This window comes from Poecilia latipinna, unplaced genomic scaffold, assembly GCF_001443285.1.
Source record: "Poecilia latipinna isolate Pla-1442-1.1 unplaced genomic scaffold, P_latipinna-1.0 Scaffold628, whole genome shotgun sequence".
Lineage (NCBI taxonomy): Eukaryota > Metazoa > Chordata > Actinopteri > Cyprinodontiformes > Poeciliidae > Poecilia > Poecilia latipinna.
Genome location: NW_015113244.1, coordinates 204,173 through 222,505, shown reverse-complemented (window position 1 = coordinate 222,505; position 18,333 = coordinate 204,173). Strand labels below are relative to the sequence as shown.

Below are 18,333 nucleotides of genomic sequence, written 5' to 3'. Positions count from 1 at the left end.
AGTGGTTCAGTTGTTTGATCTGAGGTCAGAGAACTGGTTCAGATCTTTGAGAACAGAAGAAACGAGCCACAGCTGAATGTTTCCTTTCATTTTTTCATTACGACAGATGGAGACGGTACATTCTGGGTTTCTACAGAACCAGAACAGAATGATAGAAAACAAGCAGGAGGTTCTGGAGGACGTCGGGTCAGGATGCTTTCAGGTCTCCGTCCATCCTGTGCAGATAAATACTTGGCATAGAAACGCTTTATGGCTGTAGTGCAAACCAGGGAATACTGGAGCCCGGTTCTGACCCGGTTCCGACCCACTGAGCTCTTCACCGCCGGCCGGTGGCCCCAGCGGCGCTGCTCCGGTTCAGGCTGCGGCTCAGCTGAGGGAAGTGGACTGTGGGGGTTCTGGACGTCGGCCCATAAAGGCCCAGGTTCCGAGCCGCCAGAGACTTTCTGGGCTGCTTGATGGACGGAAACGGAGAGAAAAGAGGCTGGCGGGGAGCCGAGGAAGAGGAGGGAGGAAGAGGAGGACCGGGGGAGGAAGAGGAGGGAGGAAGAGGCCCAGAGGAGGAAGAGGAGGGAGGCAGAGGAGGACCGGGGGAGGAAGAGGAGGGAGGAAGATGAGGACCGGGGGAGGAAGAGGAGGGAGGAAGATGAGGACAAGGGGAGGAAGATGATGTTGAAGGTTCTGCAGCAGGTCCATCAGAACCGCCCGAGTCCGGCTCTCCGGGCCGGTCTGAGTCTGGAGGAGGAAGAGGAGCTGCAGCTCTCCTCGCCTCTTCATCAGGGTCTGATTCTGGTTCTGGGTCAGTGAGGGAGTTCTCGGTCGCTTGGTTCTCCAGGTCCAGGGAGTCCAACTGGACCTTCACCTCCTCCACCTTCACCTCCTCTTCACATTCTGACTCCCCTTCCTCTTCATCATCATCCTCCCTCTCCTCGGAGTCTCGGACCCCGATCCGGGCCCGGACCCGGGCCGGGTTCCTGCGGTGCTGCCGGGCGTGGTTCCGCCACGGAGAGCCTCTGCGGCTGCCCGGGGATCCGGTGCTGCTGGAGCCGCGGCGCCGCCTGCAGGGCGAGCCGGGTACCGGCGCGCTGGCCGACCCGGGCCGGAAGGTTCTGGACGGGCCGCGGGGCTTCCGGCCCAGCAACAGGTGGTTGATGACGGCGCTAGACGGGTTGAGCTGTGAGGCCAGAACCCGCGTGGCGGGACATTTATCTGAGAAGAAGAAGAAAAGATGGCAGTGAGTGAAAACAGGCTGCAGGGAGAAACTGCAGCCAGCAGAGGGCGCCACAGGAGGACCAATCAGATCCCAGAACCAGCTGGAGAAAGGATGTGAGCAGCTGGTTAGTTAAAGCAGGAAGAACCGGGTCAGAAACTTCTGCCTCTACTGAATGTCCATCAGAACCAGGAGGTTCTGATGCTCGCCAAGTCGGCCATTTTTACTCAGGACCAGGATGAACTTTGACATCCAGTAGCGACGTCTGTTTCCACCAACCAGAACTTCATCGAAAAGTTGATTCATTTCAGCGACTAAGTTAAATTCTGTTTATTTGGGGGTTTGGGGGAGTTCAGAGAATCAGAACAAAATATCAGATCAATAATCAATCCGTTCAGTTCTGGTCTGGGCTCCTGCTGCATTAATTACTGCGTCAATGCAGATCAGCCCAGGTTACCATGGCGATTAAAGCAGGTACTGGTACCGATAGCAGTGGCTAACAAGACTGGAAGCTTCACAATTCAATGTTTGTATAGGTTTATTTTCTATCACGTTTCTTCCTTCCACTCAACTTTCCATGCATATGTATGGACCAGCTTCTTTATGAAATCATTTTTAGATTATTATTGTTCTGCTGGAATAAATCAACGTTTGGATGACGATTCAGTTCCTGAACAGAAACAGGAAGCCACTCCAACACTTCCTGTTTCCTAAAGTTTCGGCCCGCCACCAGCCTCAGCCGTTCTGCCGTTTGGACCCGAGTACCGTGAGCATCCGGGTCAGAACCACTGCCGGGTTTGTTGGGACAGTCCTGCAGAACCCCAGGACTTGTGGCCAGGCCGGGTCCTACAAGTCACACAGCGCGGTTAAATTCTGGACTTCCTGTCGGGGCGTCCGGGTCGGCGGTGCCGTCTCACCTGTGCGGATGCAGAGCCGCATGGCCTGCTGCTGCTGCCGCCGCTTGATGCGGCCATATTGCTTCTTCAGCGCCGTGATGTCGGTGCTCATCCGTTCCAGCATCATGCTGTTGACGGCCGCCTGATGCTCCGCACGACCACTTCCTGCGGCGGTCCCGCCCACGGCGCCCGGGCTCAGCTCGGCGATGCTGCCCTGCTCGACTCGCTGGTCTGGAGGAACAGGACAGACAGACGGCCTCAGGTATCAACTGTAAATGCACACCACACTTTTCAGATTCTTTTCATAGAAAACGTTAATATAGATTCAGCCTGCTGATTTGTCACATACACTGTAAAAAGTATTTTGTGGTGAAGTTTTTAGTGCAAATCTCTCAGCACACTTAATTAAAACTAATTTACAAACTTTCACGATATCAGCTTGTTCAAATCAATAATACAATATTGATGAAAAAAATTATTAATTCTATTGGCAGATTATTTCATTTATAACATGAGAAAAATATTATAAGTGAAAAGATCTTCCAAACTAAAATGGTTTGATCAACAGATTATTAACTTAAACCAGCTTTTAATTCAAGTTTACTGAGATTTACAGTAGAAACTAAACCAATAAATCAATAACACACCAATAATAAGATGATGTTTTTTCCAGTGTAAAAACAGAGTAAAGCTGTCAGGGACTGAAAAGTTTTTTGGTCCGATTGTTTCTGTCAGGAGTAACTGGGTCAGAACCGGTCTGTTGTTGCCATGCCAACCTTTGAGGTGTTTCTGGTATCTCTGCAGCTCCGGGGCCAGCAGGCCGCCCAGGGGCCCCAAGCAGCCCAGGGCCGCCGCCACAGAGTCATCATCATCCACATCGGCGTCTTCCTCACTGTCCCAACCGGACGGACCGCTGCTGGAGGACAGAACCGGGTCAGGATGGAGGAAGTCTGAAAGAACACCAGGAAGGAACGGCTGGCGGACATGGTCTCCATGGAGACGGTACCTTGCATTGACCTTGGTGTTGACCTTGGCAGCAGTGGGAAACGGCGTGATGTTGTAGGTGTATTTCTCTCTGAGTTCGGCCAGCTGGGGGAACGGGAACGGCGCCATGGAGTAAACGTCCTGCAGAGCAAACAGAGCCTGAGCTGCAGGCCACGCCCCCCGGCTGCATGCCACGCCCCCCGGCTGCAGGCCACGCCCCTCCTGATGCTCCCACTACCTGCATGAGCTGCGCCGGGTGCAGCAAGTTCTGCTCCAGCATCTCCTGGGTCAGGCCGCCCATGGTGCTGTAGAACTCGTCCGCCGTCTGGCAGTCCTCAATCCTCCTGGAGACGAGACACACACAGGCTTCAGCTGGGCTCTCCTGACCCCGACCTCTGACCCCGCTGCTCCACTCACTCCCCCAGCCGCTCCCAGATGGCCAGCGCCGCCCGGAACAGAACCTCGGACCCCTCGAAGAACACCGAGTCCCAGATCTTGAGGACGGTTGGCGCCGGCAGGCAGGTGGCGAACATAGTGAGGAACCACTGCATGGTGAAGACGTTGGTGAGCGGCGGCTCGTAGCTGCCTGCAAGACAGGAGGCTCCTTCATCCTGATTCACCATGACGACCCACATGATGATGATGATGGCTTACCTCCAGCCTCCCTATTGGCCGCTTTCTGCAGGTGATGAAGGTGCTGAGACAGTCGGGGCAGCTTGAGCCGCAGCAGGTCCCGGAACACCGCCATGTCCACTGGAGACAGGAGGACACGTCCTCAGCACTACTGACCTTCCCCCACCCGCTGCTGCGCGCTGCCGGCCAGCTGCCTGCAACACGCCTCCTACCTCTGTGGCTCACCAAGTACGTCGTCTAGTTTCACGATACTTGAAATAGGACAAAACTAACTTCAAGATACAGGAGCTCATTTTGCTTAGAACAAGACATTTAATCAAAATGGCCGCCATGGTTGTAACGTATGCAAGATATGTGTGAACTAAAACTGGAAGTAGCCATTAGCCACAGCTAACCAGACAGTTAGAGTCACCAACTACTCAGGCGCTGAATACAAATCTTAGCTCCGCTAACGCTACTGGAAGCTAACTCGAAACCACTAAACACACTAAAAACAATAGACGCCAACGTCCAACTAACCCAAAAGACATTTTAAAAAAGCCAAAGCTAACACTAATACACAAACACACACATAAATAAGAGAGCACTAACGTAAACAATGTAACAACGTAAACAATGCTATCATTGCTAAACTAATCACATAAAAAATTAGCAGAAGCTAACTAAACCGCTAATGCAAAACAACTTAAAAATAATTTGTGGAAGCTATTGCCAAACCTCTAAACATGTTAAATTTGGCATAAGCCAACACTGAACTGCTAAACACAAAACAAAAGAAACTAGCACTAAACAAATAAATAGCAGAAGCTAATGCTAACCATTAAGACGCCTCCATTCCTCCCAGTTGACTGGTGTGAGACTCGCACAGAAAGTTTCTGATTTTGCTTCATATTATCATAAAGTTGTATGAATATGATGTGACAAAGTTCTTCCAAGTTATGATATGGGGAACATTTTATGGCAATAATTGTTCAGTAGGTTTAAAAACGGCAGCCATGTTGAAACATGACGGCTTCAGACATGAGGCTGGGTTTACCTGATAGCGCTCGCAGGTTGTTGGCAAAGTAGCTCTCAGGCAGAACCTTGTCGATCAGGTAGATCATCACCTGAAACCCAAACAGCAGAACCAGGTGAGGTTCTGGAGAACCTTCCGGGTGGCTGACCCGTCAGCTGGACTCACCTTCAGCGCGTCGCTCTCGTTTCCTTCAGTCACCTCCAGGATGAGAGCGGCCAAAACGTTGAAGCCCTGGCAGTAACCCACCGACTTGTTCCAGCGGGCGTAGGCCAGCAGAACCCGCTTCAGAACCACCCGGTCCTGCTCCCCCTCCTGGCCGCAGTAAGAACTGCAGCCGGTGCGATGCAGATCCTGCAGCGGAGAGGGAAGAGTAAACACAGGAGCAGACTTTGACCCTCTGACCCATTTCCATGACAACACCATCCCAGCTGCTGGCTGTTCTGTTTATGTGATTTTACCTGCATGGAAAGGGAACCAGGACGGTTAAAACCAAGAATTTATTCCAATCAAGAATTTCCTGTTTCTTTCCGACAGGAAGTGACACAAACGAGTCCAGGAAGGTCAGAAGGAAAATGGAGATCACATTCAAATATTGATTTAGCATGAAAACGTAGAGCTGTAGAAAGTTCTCCTGGTCCATGAAGCTCAATGAGACCCACAATCATTTCACCTGGAATTGACCTATCAGACGCTGACTGACACTCCTCCTCGGCCAATCAGATCACAGATAAAGTCTGGTTACCTTGACGATCTGGATGCCCAGGGAGTCGTCGTCTGGGTTGCTGCGCTCGTTGAAGGTGAAGCGAAGCGTTTTGTCCCAGTCGATGGAGATGCTGTGGAGGTAGCGGTCCGCTAGCGTCAGCCAAACCTGCAACGACACGCCACAGTGAGCCAGAACCTCCAGAACCTCTCTGGGTTCTGGAGGTCCAAACTCTGAACCCTAAACTGCTCATTTATTTGAAGCTACCAGTGTGATTTTAGCTCTGACTAACAAGAGCTGAAGGTTCTCCATCATCCTGAGCTCTGACTGACGTCACAACAATAACAATAACTGATGATGATGATGATGATGATGATGATGCGTACCTTCTTCCTCCACTCCCTCGGTATCCCGGTGGGAAGCCGAGCCACAGCTTTCAGCGCGTCGTACCACTGAGGAACAGAGACATCACACTTAATGTCCTTTATTCACTGTATGTAAACTTCTGGTTCCTATGTGGAAAAGCCAATCAGAAGTAAGTACACCCCAGAGCCAACGGTGGAAACTTCTCTTCTTTATCCTCAGCTTCAGCAGACCTGAAGAAAGTAACCCCACAGCATGATCCTGCCACCACCATGTTTCACGGTGAGTTCAACAGAGACGCCTCATTCTGCTAAGTGGAGCTGCTAGCATTAGCATAATTTCTAATTATCTTACATCAGATCAGTATTATTATGGCTGCTGATTTTAACCTTGTAGAATAAACTAAAAAAAAAACATTTTAAAATGCTGCACAGCAAAAACTCCAAATCACAGGAGTCAAACTCCAGTCCTCTCCTGTCCTGCAGGTTTTAGATGAGCCACAGGGAAAAACCCTGGAATGAAACGGCTCCATCACCTGGTGTAGATCAGGTCTCCAGAGCTTTGCTATTCTGTCCAGGTGGTTCAGCAGAGGCTCATCTAACAGCTACGGTACAGCGGCCCTGCAGGAGTTTGACAGCCCTGCTCTAAATCCTACCAAGTCGTTTGGTCTGTAAATACCTCAACTACCTTCCAGCAGAAATAGGAGCTGAAATTAAGTCAACAAGTTCTTCATACTGATGAGAAACTGTTACTGCTCCACTGGCAGATTTCCCCCCCATTTTATAAATGAAATAATCCACCTGGGGAACAAATAGTTTCTCATCAATATGAAGGAATTATTAACTTCAGCTAAGCTCCTATATCTTTAAATTTAGTCTTATGTCAAGTTACATTTGTCTAATGTAAAATATTTACTCTAGAAACTGAACCAAAAATCCTTGTGTGAAATGTTTTTGCAGTGTATTTATGTACATCATTATTTAACCATTTAAAAGCTGATAAACATTAATTTACATTAAACAAGTCGACAAGTTTGAGGTTAAATTTCCCCAACAGAAGCAGCAGAAACAGGAAGATATAAAGTTTTGTATAAATAAATAGTTTTTCCATGTGTAAGAGATTTAGTTTGTATTACTTGGTGTCTGTTGGTGCTCTTGGGGCCCCCTGAGGGGCCCGGCTCTCATATGCCTGGGGCCGGCCCTGCGTGGCACTCACCTGCTGGAAGCCGTTGTTTCCCAGCGACGGCTCGATGGTGAACTTCAGCCTGGTGTCAACACCTGGAAACAAACAGGAGCCTGAGCACCGCAGCTTCTACCGGATCAGAACCGGCTTAAAAAAATCAACATTTACAGAGAAAAGTTCGACCAGAACATCAGGATCAACAGAACCGAGTCAGAATTAAAGTCACATCTCCAGCTGCCAGCTTTTTCATCTTTTCATGAATCAGGATCATCTGATCCAAAAGGTTCGGGTTCATTGTTGCTGTCCACTTCCGGTGGTGCTGAATCCGACCCGAACCGCTAAACATCGACAGGAATTGAATTGGACCCGAAGCGAATAGGGAAAACGTTCAAACCGGACCGGACCAAACCGAACCCGTTTCCTTCAGCCGGAACCTTTTTAACCCTTATTATTATGTTAGAAAATCCCGTTTGACCTGCTTGGTCCGGTTCGGTTCGGCTCCCCTGCGCCATTCCGCTTCGTTGCGAGGCTTCGGGGGGGATTACCGGGGAGGACCCGCCCACTTCCCGGTACCGGATTATATTCCCACCCGGGAAAGCGCCCACGGAGATTACAGCAGCGGGACTACACCGGAAGCGCTTTACAGAAAAATACAAAATAAAAACCAGCAGAGTGAAAGAAAAACTGAATCTTTAAGGAGGCGGTTCAGATTCGGTGGCAAATTTTCAGAAAAATGTTTAATTTCTTCAAAATTATGACATTTAAATGTTCTGATTTCAATCTAAATTCTATTTTGGTGTCGGAGATTCAACATAAAAATAAAGAACAGAGCAAAATGTCCCCAGAATGAACTCAGAAAAATTTTACATTAAGCAGGACGAACATGCGGAGCGGCGGTCGGAACCGCAGGTCCACACCTGGTTCCAAGGTGCAGAGCAGCCGCGGGGCGCTGCGGGAGATCCCGTTGCGTTTCCGCAGGACGCTGCTGATGATGCCGCCGACCCCCGCCGGGCCCTGCGGCCGCTGCCGGCCGGCCGCCCGGGGCCTCCTGCCGGCGGGGAGCCGCTCCTGCCTCATCCCGGAAACAGGCCGCTCCGACCGGACTCTGCGCTCATCGCCTGCCGATGCGCTTACGAACCGGAGCCCATCAGAAGCCGAGCCGAGCCGAACTGTTCAAGCAGGTTCAGGTTCTGAAGCGCTGCTTCCGGACTAATAGGAACCAGGCCCAAACAACCTGCCGGTACCGGCACCGGTTCCGGAGAGCATCTGATGAGATGAGGAGGAAGTGGTGGATGCTGCTGATGCTGCACTCTTCCTCCTCCTCCTCCTCCTCCTCTCTGACGTCACCAGGAGGCGGCGCCGGGACGGAGGACGGAGGAGCTAACGGAGGACCGGTCCGGTCCGGTCCATAAAGTTCGACAGTAAAACTGGATATCATGTTCATCAGAAAGGAAACAGTGGGATTATTACGGATTATTTTAATCCTGCAGACGTCACATTATGAACTCCGCTCTTAGTTTTAGTTCTGGTTTCAAATTTCTGAGAAAATGTTGGTTCATGAGCCGGTACCGGTTCTGGACCTGCGGTCCGAATCAAAACCATCATCTACAAAATGAGCTTTCATGTCTGCAGAAATGTGCAGGTCTTTGAAGTGGTTGGAATAATTAGCAGAACTTCATGGACCCAAACAGAAACGGTTCTGATCTTACGTCTCTTCTGGGACACGGCCTGGAGGCACGCCGTGATGACGTCATAGTTCTTCTGGCGCTTGTGGACCAGCCGGTCCCGCCTCTTCAGCTGCCGCAACAGCTTGGTGGACTGCAGGCCGGAGCGGTGCTTCACCTCCTGGATGATGGAGCGCAGCTCCTGCAGGTCTGACAGGAGAAGAGCAGCACAGCGGGTCAGAACCAGAACCAGAACCAGAATCAGAATCCCATTCAGAACCACAACCAGATTCAACACCTTGACTTTTCCTCCCGTTTTGCTCAAACAGACCCAGAGGTCAGTGGCTCTGAACATGTTGGTTTATTATACTTCATTGAATAAAACCTCTTGGTTTATTCGTTGGCACATCCAGCAGAAAACATGAAGTTCATTAAACTACGTCATAAAATTTGTAGTTTCTGTAAAGAAGGAAACTTTTTCCTCCTAACTTTGAAGTTTAACTGCTGAAAGCAGAGCAGCAGGAAAACACCAGAACCGTTATCGGACCGTTTCCTCTTCCTGACTCTGCATTGTTAGCAGGCAGATGGGGTGTGTGTGTGTGTGTGTGTGTGTGTGTGTGTGTGTGTGTGTGTGCAGGGCAAACACTGCCTGTCTCTGCATGCCAGGCGAGACTCCAAGGTGACGACCCAATCAGCTCCACTAACCAGGAAATAACCAAACTTTATTAAAATTATTGATTATTCTGATGGTTTTTAATTTAACCATTTCACCTTTTTAGTGAACATCAAAATTCATTAATACATGCAAATAAAGTCATTCACTTCCTTTGTAAACTTAATTTTACCAACAGCAGCGTTCCTTCAGTGAACTCTTGATTTGTGAAAATCCAACATACCCTAACCCACTTCATTGCTTTCTGCAGTTTCAGTTTCAGTACCGGGTTCTGGTCGAACCCAGATAGCAGACCCTTCCGGACCGCGCAGGGCCCGCCAGCCCCCGCCTCGCCCCGCTCACCTTTCTGGGCCAGGTAAGTCATCTGCAGCCGCCGGGTGTGCCGCTCCTGCAGCTCCTGCAGGAAGCCGCAGCCGGAGTTGCTGCGGGCCGGCAGGGTGTCGGAGCCGGAGCCGGTGGAGCTGTCCCAGCTGTCCGCGGTGCGCCGCCCGCCGCCGCCGCTGAACGCGTCGTAGAGCTCCACCAGCAGGCAGTCCACGATGGAGCTGCGCGGGGCCGCGGGCTCCGGGTCCCGCAGCTCCGCCGGACGTGATGAAGGTGAGGATGAGGATGATGATGTGTCATTGTGGGTCCACTGCTGGAAGCCGCAGAAATCCTCCGTGGAGTGGCTGAACACGCCGCTCTCCTCCTCGGAGCCCACGCTGCGATCACATATGTTCACTTCCAGAAGTTCCTCCCGGCTCGGTTCGAGCCCCGCCGCCATGTTTCCGGCCGCTGGACCGGTTCCGACCCGGAGCGGGTTTATCAGCGGAGTGGAAGTTTGTCTGAGTCCGTGGAAGACTCCACGGCTCCCCGCGGCAGGTGGGCCGGTCCCGCCGCTCCCGCTGCCTGCCTCCGGGTTCCGGGCCGGACTTCCCGGATCCCCCCTCTTTGACGGAACAATGGACCGGTCCAAAGCGACTCCTGAGCGGCGGACAAACTTTCTGCTGCTCCACAGGCAGGTGCAACAGGTGTTTCTGCCAGCCAATCAGAGACGAGCCGAAAATGATCGACCAATCAGCTTCCTGTGGTGAGCAACCAGCTGAGCAGGAAGTATCAAGATGTTTTTCACTTTGCTTAAACTTTATGAACCTTTTCAGACTTTAACACGTAGTTTTATTAACAAAGTAAATGTTTAATAATTTAATATTAGAATAAAATATTTTATTGTTCATCGGTGATTCAGATGTAACAGCAGATCATAGAATCTAGATTCACATAAAGAAACAAAAAAGTAAAACAGAATAAAGAATAAAGTACTCTACAGTAAAACCAAATTTATAACATAAATACAGTTATGAAAACAGCAAAGTGCAAATGAGTTAAAAATGTAGCATTTTATTCAATTTAAGTTTTATTTCTCACAACAAATGTCTCCAGACTTTTTACAGTAAATTATGTCAATTCAATAATAATACATTCCAACTGATCATCAAACAGTAAGCTCATTTAATTCATTTCCAAGTTTAAAAAGTCCGAGCAGCAGAGCGTCGAGTCACTTCCAACAAATAGTAATAATTTCTAGAATCATAAATAACTTAAAGAGTTATTTATGACATGAGTCTGATTTAATGTGAGACAGAAGACGATGGAAATATTTATATGTTAGTTTTATTGTCTTTATTTAGTATTGCTCAAAACCCTGAAAGCCTGAAATGTTACTTTTTACATTTTTATTGTGAATTTTACATTTTATAAAAGTCATGAAAGAATAAAAAGATAAATAATATAAATGATCAGCAATAAATAAAATAATAAGATATAATAAAATTGATTAAATGGATAAATAAACTCTCCTGCTGATCATCTTAGCTCTGATTGAAAGTAAAAAGTACACCCTCCGGGACCGGGTTCACTTTCTTTTCATCAAATTTTCCTTTTTAATCTTTGTTTAGTTAAAATCATGACGCTGGTTTTAATCTAACAGGGGCATAGCGCCCCTGCTGGATGGATGCGGAGGATGACGTGATTTTCATGGAGGATTTCCATCCGGATCCGGACCAGATTCTGGTTCTGGACCTGATGATGAGGCTGCAGGTCAGATAAAGAGTTCCTGAAAGACTGAAGGACTTCAAACTTTAATGATCTAAAACTGATTAGTAGCCGAGTCCTGATTTTACAGATCCGCTCCATTTTTCAGCTCAGCATGAGACTGACTGCGTTTAAAGCTTCATTGGGTTTATTTTTACAAGCCCGTTAAATGAAACTCTTTACAGATTTTGCGGTATATTTTCTTTAATCTTAGTCAATTTTATATTGTGTCGATTTTGTTCAACTTCATTGATTTAAAAGAGGAACTTTCAGAGGAAGCATTTAGTTTCATAAGTAAATCAAGACGTATTAATTAAAGAGGAACCAGAATTATTATTTTACATTTATCAATTTCCCTAGTATTTCAATGTCTCATTCAGTATAGTTTAATTTTATTTTTCATTTTGTATTCTATTTATTGTAATAATAATATGTCAAGGCTTTTATTTTGCACAACCCAGCTGTTGTTTACATTCTGTTCTGATGACTACTTCCTGTAGTAAAACCAAGCTGCACCAACAGTGCCCCCTGCTGGATGGACATGGATTTACTCATTAAACCTTAACTTATATTTTATTCAGATTTACTTATTTATTTAAAGTTCTTTCTCTCTAAGAATTATATCTAAACTTATTTTTACATGACTACTGATTTAGTTTCTTAATTTATTATTTTAATTATTTCAAACTTGTAAAATATAGGAACATTTTAATGTTTTTAAACAAATCATAAATTAACATTCAGTCGCTGTTTAATTTTTTTATAAAGGTTTCAAAATAAAAGCCGGAATTGCGCCGGGACTTTTATTATGAAAGGCGGTCCGGAAGTCCCGCCCTCTCCCCGGTGTCTGAGCGGCTGTTTCGGCGTGCCTCCTCTCAGTGCTCGGTCTCTGCGGACGGATCAAGATGTCGGACCCTTGCTCCTTCTCCTCCTTCTCCACCTGCCTCACCAAACACCTGAACCTGCAGCTGCACGTGGACTTCGACAGACACGTGATCAGAGGGAAGGTCCAGCTCACCGTGGAGGCTCTGGAGGACCGCTTCTCCGTTCTGGTATGCTGCCCGGATCCGGTGCTCCGGTACTGACCCGGTCTCAGCCTCTGAGCTCACATCAGGCAGCTTGTCAGTGAGGCGAATAAAAACAGAGATAATTTGCATAGAGTCTGGTCTGGGGTCTGGTTCAGAAACACGGAGCTCAGGAAGATCTGCTCAGAGTTCTGCTTGGTTCTGGTTCTGCAGCGGAATAGCCGCAGGTCCAGCTGAGATGGTGAAGTTTCCTTTTCCAGCTGAGGTTTCTCTTTAATTCGGCTCATGAAGGCCACACTTGCATCACATATTTAATCATTTTAAGGAGTTAAATCTGAGCAGAGTTTTGTTAGAAGACGGTGAACTTTGATATTTGGTTCCGGAGTGAAAGAGAATAATTCCTCTGTGGCAACATAAACACACCGCAGAAAGTGTTTAAATGTTTTATTTGTGACTCATCCACACTTCCAGTTGCCACTGTGTGGAGTCCTGAAGTGTGACGTCATGAGGACAGGCGTTTTCACCTGAGCTCTTAATATTTCACTGAAGTGCAATCTGAGTGTGAAAGAGTCAGAAGCAGCAGAATGAAGCATCAGATTTCATCTGATTAATGTTTTATATTGATGACCTGGAGCTGCAGTGATGTGCGAACTTTGTTCTGGTCCAACTGGTTTGCAGCCAGGTGACTTTTATCAGCAGGTGTGGCTTTATCTTGTTAACCCCTTAATGAAATCAGTTCTTCTGCTGCAGACTTTGGACAGCAGGGACCTGAACGTCTCATCCGTGTCGGTCAACCAGCAGACGGCCCACTTTGAGCTGGGCCCCAAACACAGCTTCAAGGGGACCCCACTGGTCATCACGCTGCCCTTTGACCTCTCCAGGTGAGCTCACGTCCAGCTCCCCACCTCCTGTCTGTGTCATGTATGACCTGTCTGTGTGTCTGGACCAATCAGGGGCCAGCAGGTGATCGTGGAGGTGACCTATGAGACGTCTCCATCTGCGTTTGCGCTGCAGTGGCTCACACCTGAGCAGACAGCGGGGAAGAAGCAGCCCTACCTGTTCAGCCAGTGCCAGGTGACATACCTGTCAGACATACCTAAGGCATAGGAAGATGTGGTCGGGTCCAAAGAGCAGAAGTTCTGGTTCCTCTTGGTGGTTTCTAGCTGTTGAGACACAGATTTGGTTAAACTGATGTTTCTTCAGTGTTGAGCAATGGCCCGGTTGCTCCATTTCCTCCTGGTTCTGGTTCCAAACTGGTTCCGTTTCTAACGAAGCTCCTCGTCTTACCTCTGAAAAACACACAAAACCGGTCTGGAAGGTCCAACAGAACCAGAACATCTGCAGAGCAAATTGATCAGGATCTGAATCTTTGCGCTGCACTTTGTCTGACAGGCTCATCACTGCAGGAGCATGGTTCCCTGTCAGGACACGCCATCCATTAAACACACCTACTACGCACAGGTAACACACACACACACCTGCAAAGCTAACACACACACACACACCTGCACAGCTAACACACACACCTGTCTCCAGGTGTCTGTCCCGAAGCAGCTGGTGGCGGTGATGAGCGCGGTGAGAGACGGACAGGAAGTGGATCCTCAGGACTGCGGTCGGATCGTCTACAGGTTCCGACAGCCGGTAGGCCACGCCTCTTTCCTTTATGACATCATCACCGTCTCACCTGAGTTCAGGTCTTCACAGTCTGGCTAAAGTATTCACACCCCTGATGTCTTTTCATAAAAAACTCTGAAAAGTGTGGCATGCATTAGTATTCAGCCCTACGAGCTCTGTGACCTCACTGTTCCCCTCTGTGACCTCTGACCTCAGGTGGCTATGCCGTCCTACCTGATAGCCATTGTGGTGGGAGCTCTGGAGAGCAGGTAGTGTTTGATGATGTCATGGCTCCACCTGTACCAGGTGACAGGACCTCTGCTCTCTGATTGGTCTACAGGGAGATTGGTCCCAGGTCCAGAGTCTGGTCTGAGATGGAGTTTGTGGACAAGGCGGCGTCCGAGTTCTCTGAGGTGAGTCGCCATGGTAACCGTGATCCGATCAGAGAGGCCGGCCCCGTTCCGCTGCTCTCCCTCACCTGTTCTGGTTTCACCTGTCTATCAGACGGAGACCATGCTGAAGACGGCCGAGGACCTGGCCGGGCCGTACGTCTGGGGTCAGTACGACGTCCTGGTTCTGCCGCCCTCCTTCCCCTACGGCGGCATGGAGAACCCCTGCCTCACCTTCGCCACGCCCACTCTGCTGGTAAACCTGAATGCGCCTGCCACACCTGGCGCCGCGTCATGTGACCGTCCTGTTGACCAGCTGTTTCCTGTCTGTCTCTCCTCAGGCTGGAGACAAATCCCTGTCTGGAGTGAGTAACATCCGGGTCACACCTGGGTCTCCGTGTGGGCGGGGCTTTAATGGACAGGTTAATCCAGGTGGGATGGTGTCTGTGTTCCTCAGGTGATCGCTCATGAGATCTCCCACAGCTGGACCGGGAACCTGGTGACCAACAGAACCTGGGAACACTTCTGGTAACCAACCAATCGAGTAGGGGTCCAGTGGGTTTGGGTGTGATGCTCAGGTGTGTTCTGCTCCCAGGCTGAACGAGGGTCACACCGTCTACCTGGAGAGGATGATCGGCAGGCGTATGGAGGGGGAGCAGTTCAGGCAGTTTAAAGCCATCGGGGGCTGGAAGGACCTGCAGGACTCGGTGAGAACCAGAACCCATCAGTACGTCTCCTCAGAACCATGCAGGTGTTTCCTCTCACCGCTCGCCTCACCTGTCGCTCAGGTGAACACCTTTGGAGCCAACAACCCTCTGACCAACCTGGTGCCCAGCCTGCAGGAGGTCAATCCTGACGACGCCTTTTCCTCGGTGCCCTACGAGAAAGGCTTCGCTCTGCTGTACCACCTAGAGGAGCTGATGGGGGGGCCAGGTGACCCCTGGACACACACACGCACACACCGACCTGGTTCTGGTCCTTTGCTGATACACCTGTTGGCTTGTCTCTCCCTCAGAGGTCTTCATGGGTTTTGTGAAGTCCTACATCCAGCGATTCGCCTACAGCAGTGTCACCACTGATGACTGGAAGAACTACCTGTTCACCTACTTTAAGGACAAGGTGAGGAAACACCTGGGAGGGCCTCTGGGTGACGTACCTACTCAGAACATTCTGGCATTATGGACCTACTTGGGCGTTTTCGGTTTGACGAACCCACTTCTTGGCTTTTGGGGTGATGAATGCAGTCGAGGACGTACTTGGGGGCCCTGAGAGGACGTTGGTTTGACCAACCCAGCAGCTCCCAAGGACCCCAAGGTCGGTCCTTCACCCCAAAAGCCAAGGAGTGGGTTGACCCACTCGAGGACCTTCTGGGTTGATGAATATATTCGGGGGCCTTTGTGGTGAGGAACATTTCGGGGGGATGAATCTAGGGTCCCTAGTTCTGGGGTGTACCAGGTTTTGTTGGCTTCTTGGTTCTGGTGGTTCCTGGTTCTCAGGTGTCCAACATGTCGTCCTTCAGGTGGACATCCTGAACAAGGTGGACTGGAACGGCTGGATGTTCACTCCTGGGATGCCTCCGGTCAAACCTCAGTAGGTGAACCTTACCTGTCCTCCATCTGGTCCCTGAGACCCGTCCTGACCCGCTGGTTTTGGTTCTGATCCAGGTATGACACCACGCTGGCAGACGCCTGCATCGCTCTTACTCAGAGGTGGATCAAGGTAAGAACTGCTCCTCACCCACACAAGTCCCCTAGAGGCTTTGGACCGAGACGTCTGTCCTCTGAGCTCCGTCTGTCCTCTGTCCCCTCAGGCCAAAGACCTGAATGTCTTCAGCCAGTCGGATGTGAAGACACTGTCGTCCCACCAGCTCATTGAGTTCCTTTCTCTGCTGCTGCAGGAGGTAAAGCCGGCCCTCTGTGTCCCCCTGTGACCTCTGTGTTTCCCTCTGACCTTTGACCCCTGCTCTGTCCCTCAGGAGCCCCTCCCTCTGTCTCATGTGAAGAGGATGCAGGACGTCTACGATCTCAACGCCTCCACCAACTCAGAGATCCGCTTCAGGTGACTCATTGGCTCAGATCTAAGCTCCGCCCCTCCCTGGCAGCGCTGCATCCTGATTGGCTGCTGTGTGTCCAGGTGGCTGCGGCTGTGTGTCCGCTGTCAGTGGGAGGAGGCGGTTCCTCTGGCGCTGAAGATGGCGACGGAGCAGGGCAGGATGAAGTTCACCCGGCCACTCTTCAGGTACCGACGATGGGTCCAGGTGAGTTGCAGGTAAACGCTGCCGTGTTTCTCACCTGTCCTCCATCTTTGTGCCTCTGGACCTGCAGGGAGGTTTTTAACTTTGAGAAGTACCGTGAGGAAGCCGTGCGCGTGTTCCTGGCTCACCGCGCCGCCATGCACCCTGTGACCTCCGGCCTGGTGGCCAAGGACCTGAAGGTGGACGCCAGCAGCACCGGAGACCGCTGAGGCCCGCCCGGTTCCGACCCGGTTCTGAACCTGCAGTATTAAATCCAGAACCAGAAGCTTCTGTTGGACCAGATCAGGTTTTTATAAAGATCTCTGAGCGCAGCGCCGAGTCGTGTCATTTGTTTTAAACTGCAGGGAGAAAATCAACTTTCTGCATCTCTTTGGTGTGGAGTGCACCTCTTGGTTTAGACCCTGGTCTCCAACATGCGGCTCCAGGACCATGAGTGGTTCTCTGGACCTTCCACAGCGGCCCTTAACTTTAAATAAAGATGTAATAACAAATGCAGGTTGTTTTTCCCGCTGTAAAAAATCTTAGGAGGCATTTTTGATCTTTTATTGCAAAAATCTTGCATAAATTTAAAATAAAACAAAACTAAGTTAGAGGTAACTTTTCAGCTGTTAATAACTCAATATTGACTTAAAACAGTAATTTACCATTTTAACTTGTATAGGAAAATGTTTGGTTCTACTGGCAGATTATTTCACGTTTGGATCAATGTTAACGATTTAAGTTAAGGAATCTCCTGTTTATTTGTAAATTAGTTTAGTCTTTTTCCATTAGAAACTCGACTAAAACACTTGGTTATGTTTTGTGTTTTTGCAATAATTTCACTAAATATTCACAAAAGAACGTCTGAAAAATAACCAGGAATATTTTTGAAAGTTGTTTTTTAGGGTTGGAAACTTTTTTTTTTTCAGTCAGGAAGACTTTTTTGATTTCAAGCTCTTTGACATTAGGTACAAATACATCAACGTTAGAGGAAATAATGGATTTTTATAGCATTTTCTACAAATATCAACATCCCCTAGAAGAAAACCTAAAAACTGATATAAAGTTATAAGCAGTATAACATTTTAAAGATCCTGTTGCCATAAACACGTTTTATTTACAAAAGTAAAGTTATAAACCAAGTGAAGGACAGGAGTGGATGGTTTCAGTATTTTTGCCAATAAGCAGAAGTTTGTGTTCAGCCAAATTAATTCAGAGCCCGGTGAGTCATGGTGGTGGCAGCGTCATGCTGTGGTGATGGAGGCGTTCTGGGTTTTAATGTCTGAGCAGAACAAAGATGAACAGGTAAAGGTCATCAGGTCGAGTTTCACCATCAGCTTCCTGTTGGCGTGAAGCAACGATAAATTACATTCTGAGTTTGTTCATCAGGAGGAAGTGAGGAAACGTTTCACCAACTTTCTACAGAGTTTACATGAACCAGAGACCATCAGTTATTCGTTTTCCATAAAAACATCCAAACTGGATGCAAAGAACATAAAACTCAAACATTTTGGATGATTAATGTGAAGCAGCTGGTTCCAGAGGTCACAGGGGTCAGAGGTTAAATGGACACACCTGGGCAGTTCAGGTGACACACGGTCACCAAGGAAACAGCCTGGAGACGCCTTCAGACATGCAAGGTAACCAACCATTGCCCCAAGCAGCGTCTCCCAGCCCTGGTCCTC

The 18,333-nt window shown here is 49.0% G+C and overlaps 2 protein-coding genes across 2 annotated transcripts; one reads left to right on the top strand and one right to left on the bottom strand.

The window, feature by feature from the left end:
• Positions 1-316: 316 nt before the first annotated feature.
• Positions 317-10,386, bottom strand: tbc1d30 (TBC1 domain family, member 30). Its single transcript, XM_015043381.1, has 16 exons — positions 9,660-10,386; positions 8,690-8,854; positions 7,014-7,075; positions 5,822-5,887; positions 5,478-5,603; positions 4,901-5,086; positions 4,757-4,826; positions 3,742-3,840; positions 3,505-3,673; positions 3,326-3,431; positions 3,110-3,228; positions 2,880-3,019; positions 2,125-2,334; positions 1,973-2,053; positions 576-1,206; positions 317-395 (listed from the first exon to the last, which is right to left on the bottom strand). The coding sequence occupies exons 1-16, from the start codon at positions 10,078-10,080 to the stop codon at positions 317-319; spliced, it is 2,730 nt and encodes a 909-aa protein (XP_014898867.1). The 5' UTR covers positions 10,081-10,386.
• A 1,769-nt stretch (positions 10,387-12,155) lies between these two features.
• On the top strand, positions 12,156-16,980 carry lta4h (leukotriene A4 hydrolase). The gene is made up of 19 exons (XM_015043369.1): positions 12,156-12,439; positions 13,163-13,293; positions 13,366-13,486; positions 13,805-13,873; positions 13,949-14,053; positions 14,243-14,295; positions 14,367-14,439; positions 14,531-14,671; positions 14,757-14,780; positions 14,873-14,943; positions 15,011-15,122; positions 15,204-15,348; positions 15,431-15,534; positions 15,935-16,005; positions 16,080-16,134; positions 16,226-16,315; positions 16,391-16,473; positions 16,549-16,653; positions 16,740-16,980. The coding sequence occupies exons 1-19, from the start codon at positions 12,293-12,295 to the stop codon at positions 16,876-16,878; spliced, it is 1,839 nt and encodes a 612-aa protein (XP_014898855.1). The 5' UTR covers positions 12,156-12,292; the 3' UTR covers positions 16,879-16,980.
• Positions 16,981-18,333: the final 1,353 nt, after the last annotated feature.

Coding starts and splice junctions, on each gene's coding strand:
- tbc1d30 (XM_015043381.1), bottom strand. CDS start 10,080: ATGGCGGCGGGGCTCGAACCGAGCCGGGAGGAACTTCTGGAAGTGAAC. Junction 3,020..3,109: donor AACACCAAGGTCAATGCAAG/GTACCGTCTCCA, acceptor TCTGTCCTCCAG/CAGCGGTCCGTCCGGTTGGG. Junction 1,207..1,972: donor TTCTGACCCGGATGCTCACG/GTACTCGGGTCC, acceptor TCTTCTTCTCAG/ATAAATGTCCCGCCACGCGG.
- lta4h (XM_015043369.1), top strand. CDS start 12,293: ATGTCGGACCCTTGCTCCTTCTCCTCCTTCTCCACCTGCCTCACCAAA. Junction 12,440..13,162: donor AGGACCGCTTCTCCGTTCTG/GTATGCTGCCCG, acceptor CTTCTGCTGCAG/ACTTTGGACAGCAGGGACCT. Junction 13,487..13,804: donor ACCTGTTCAGCCAGTGCCAG/GTGACATACCTG, acceptor TTTGTCTGACAG/GCTCATCACTGCAGGAGCAT.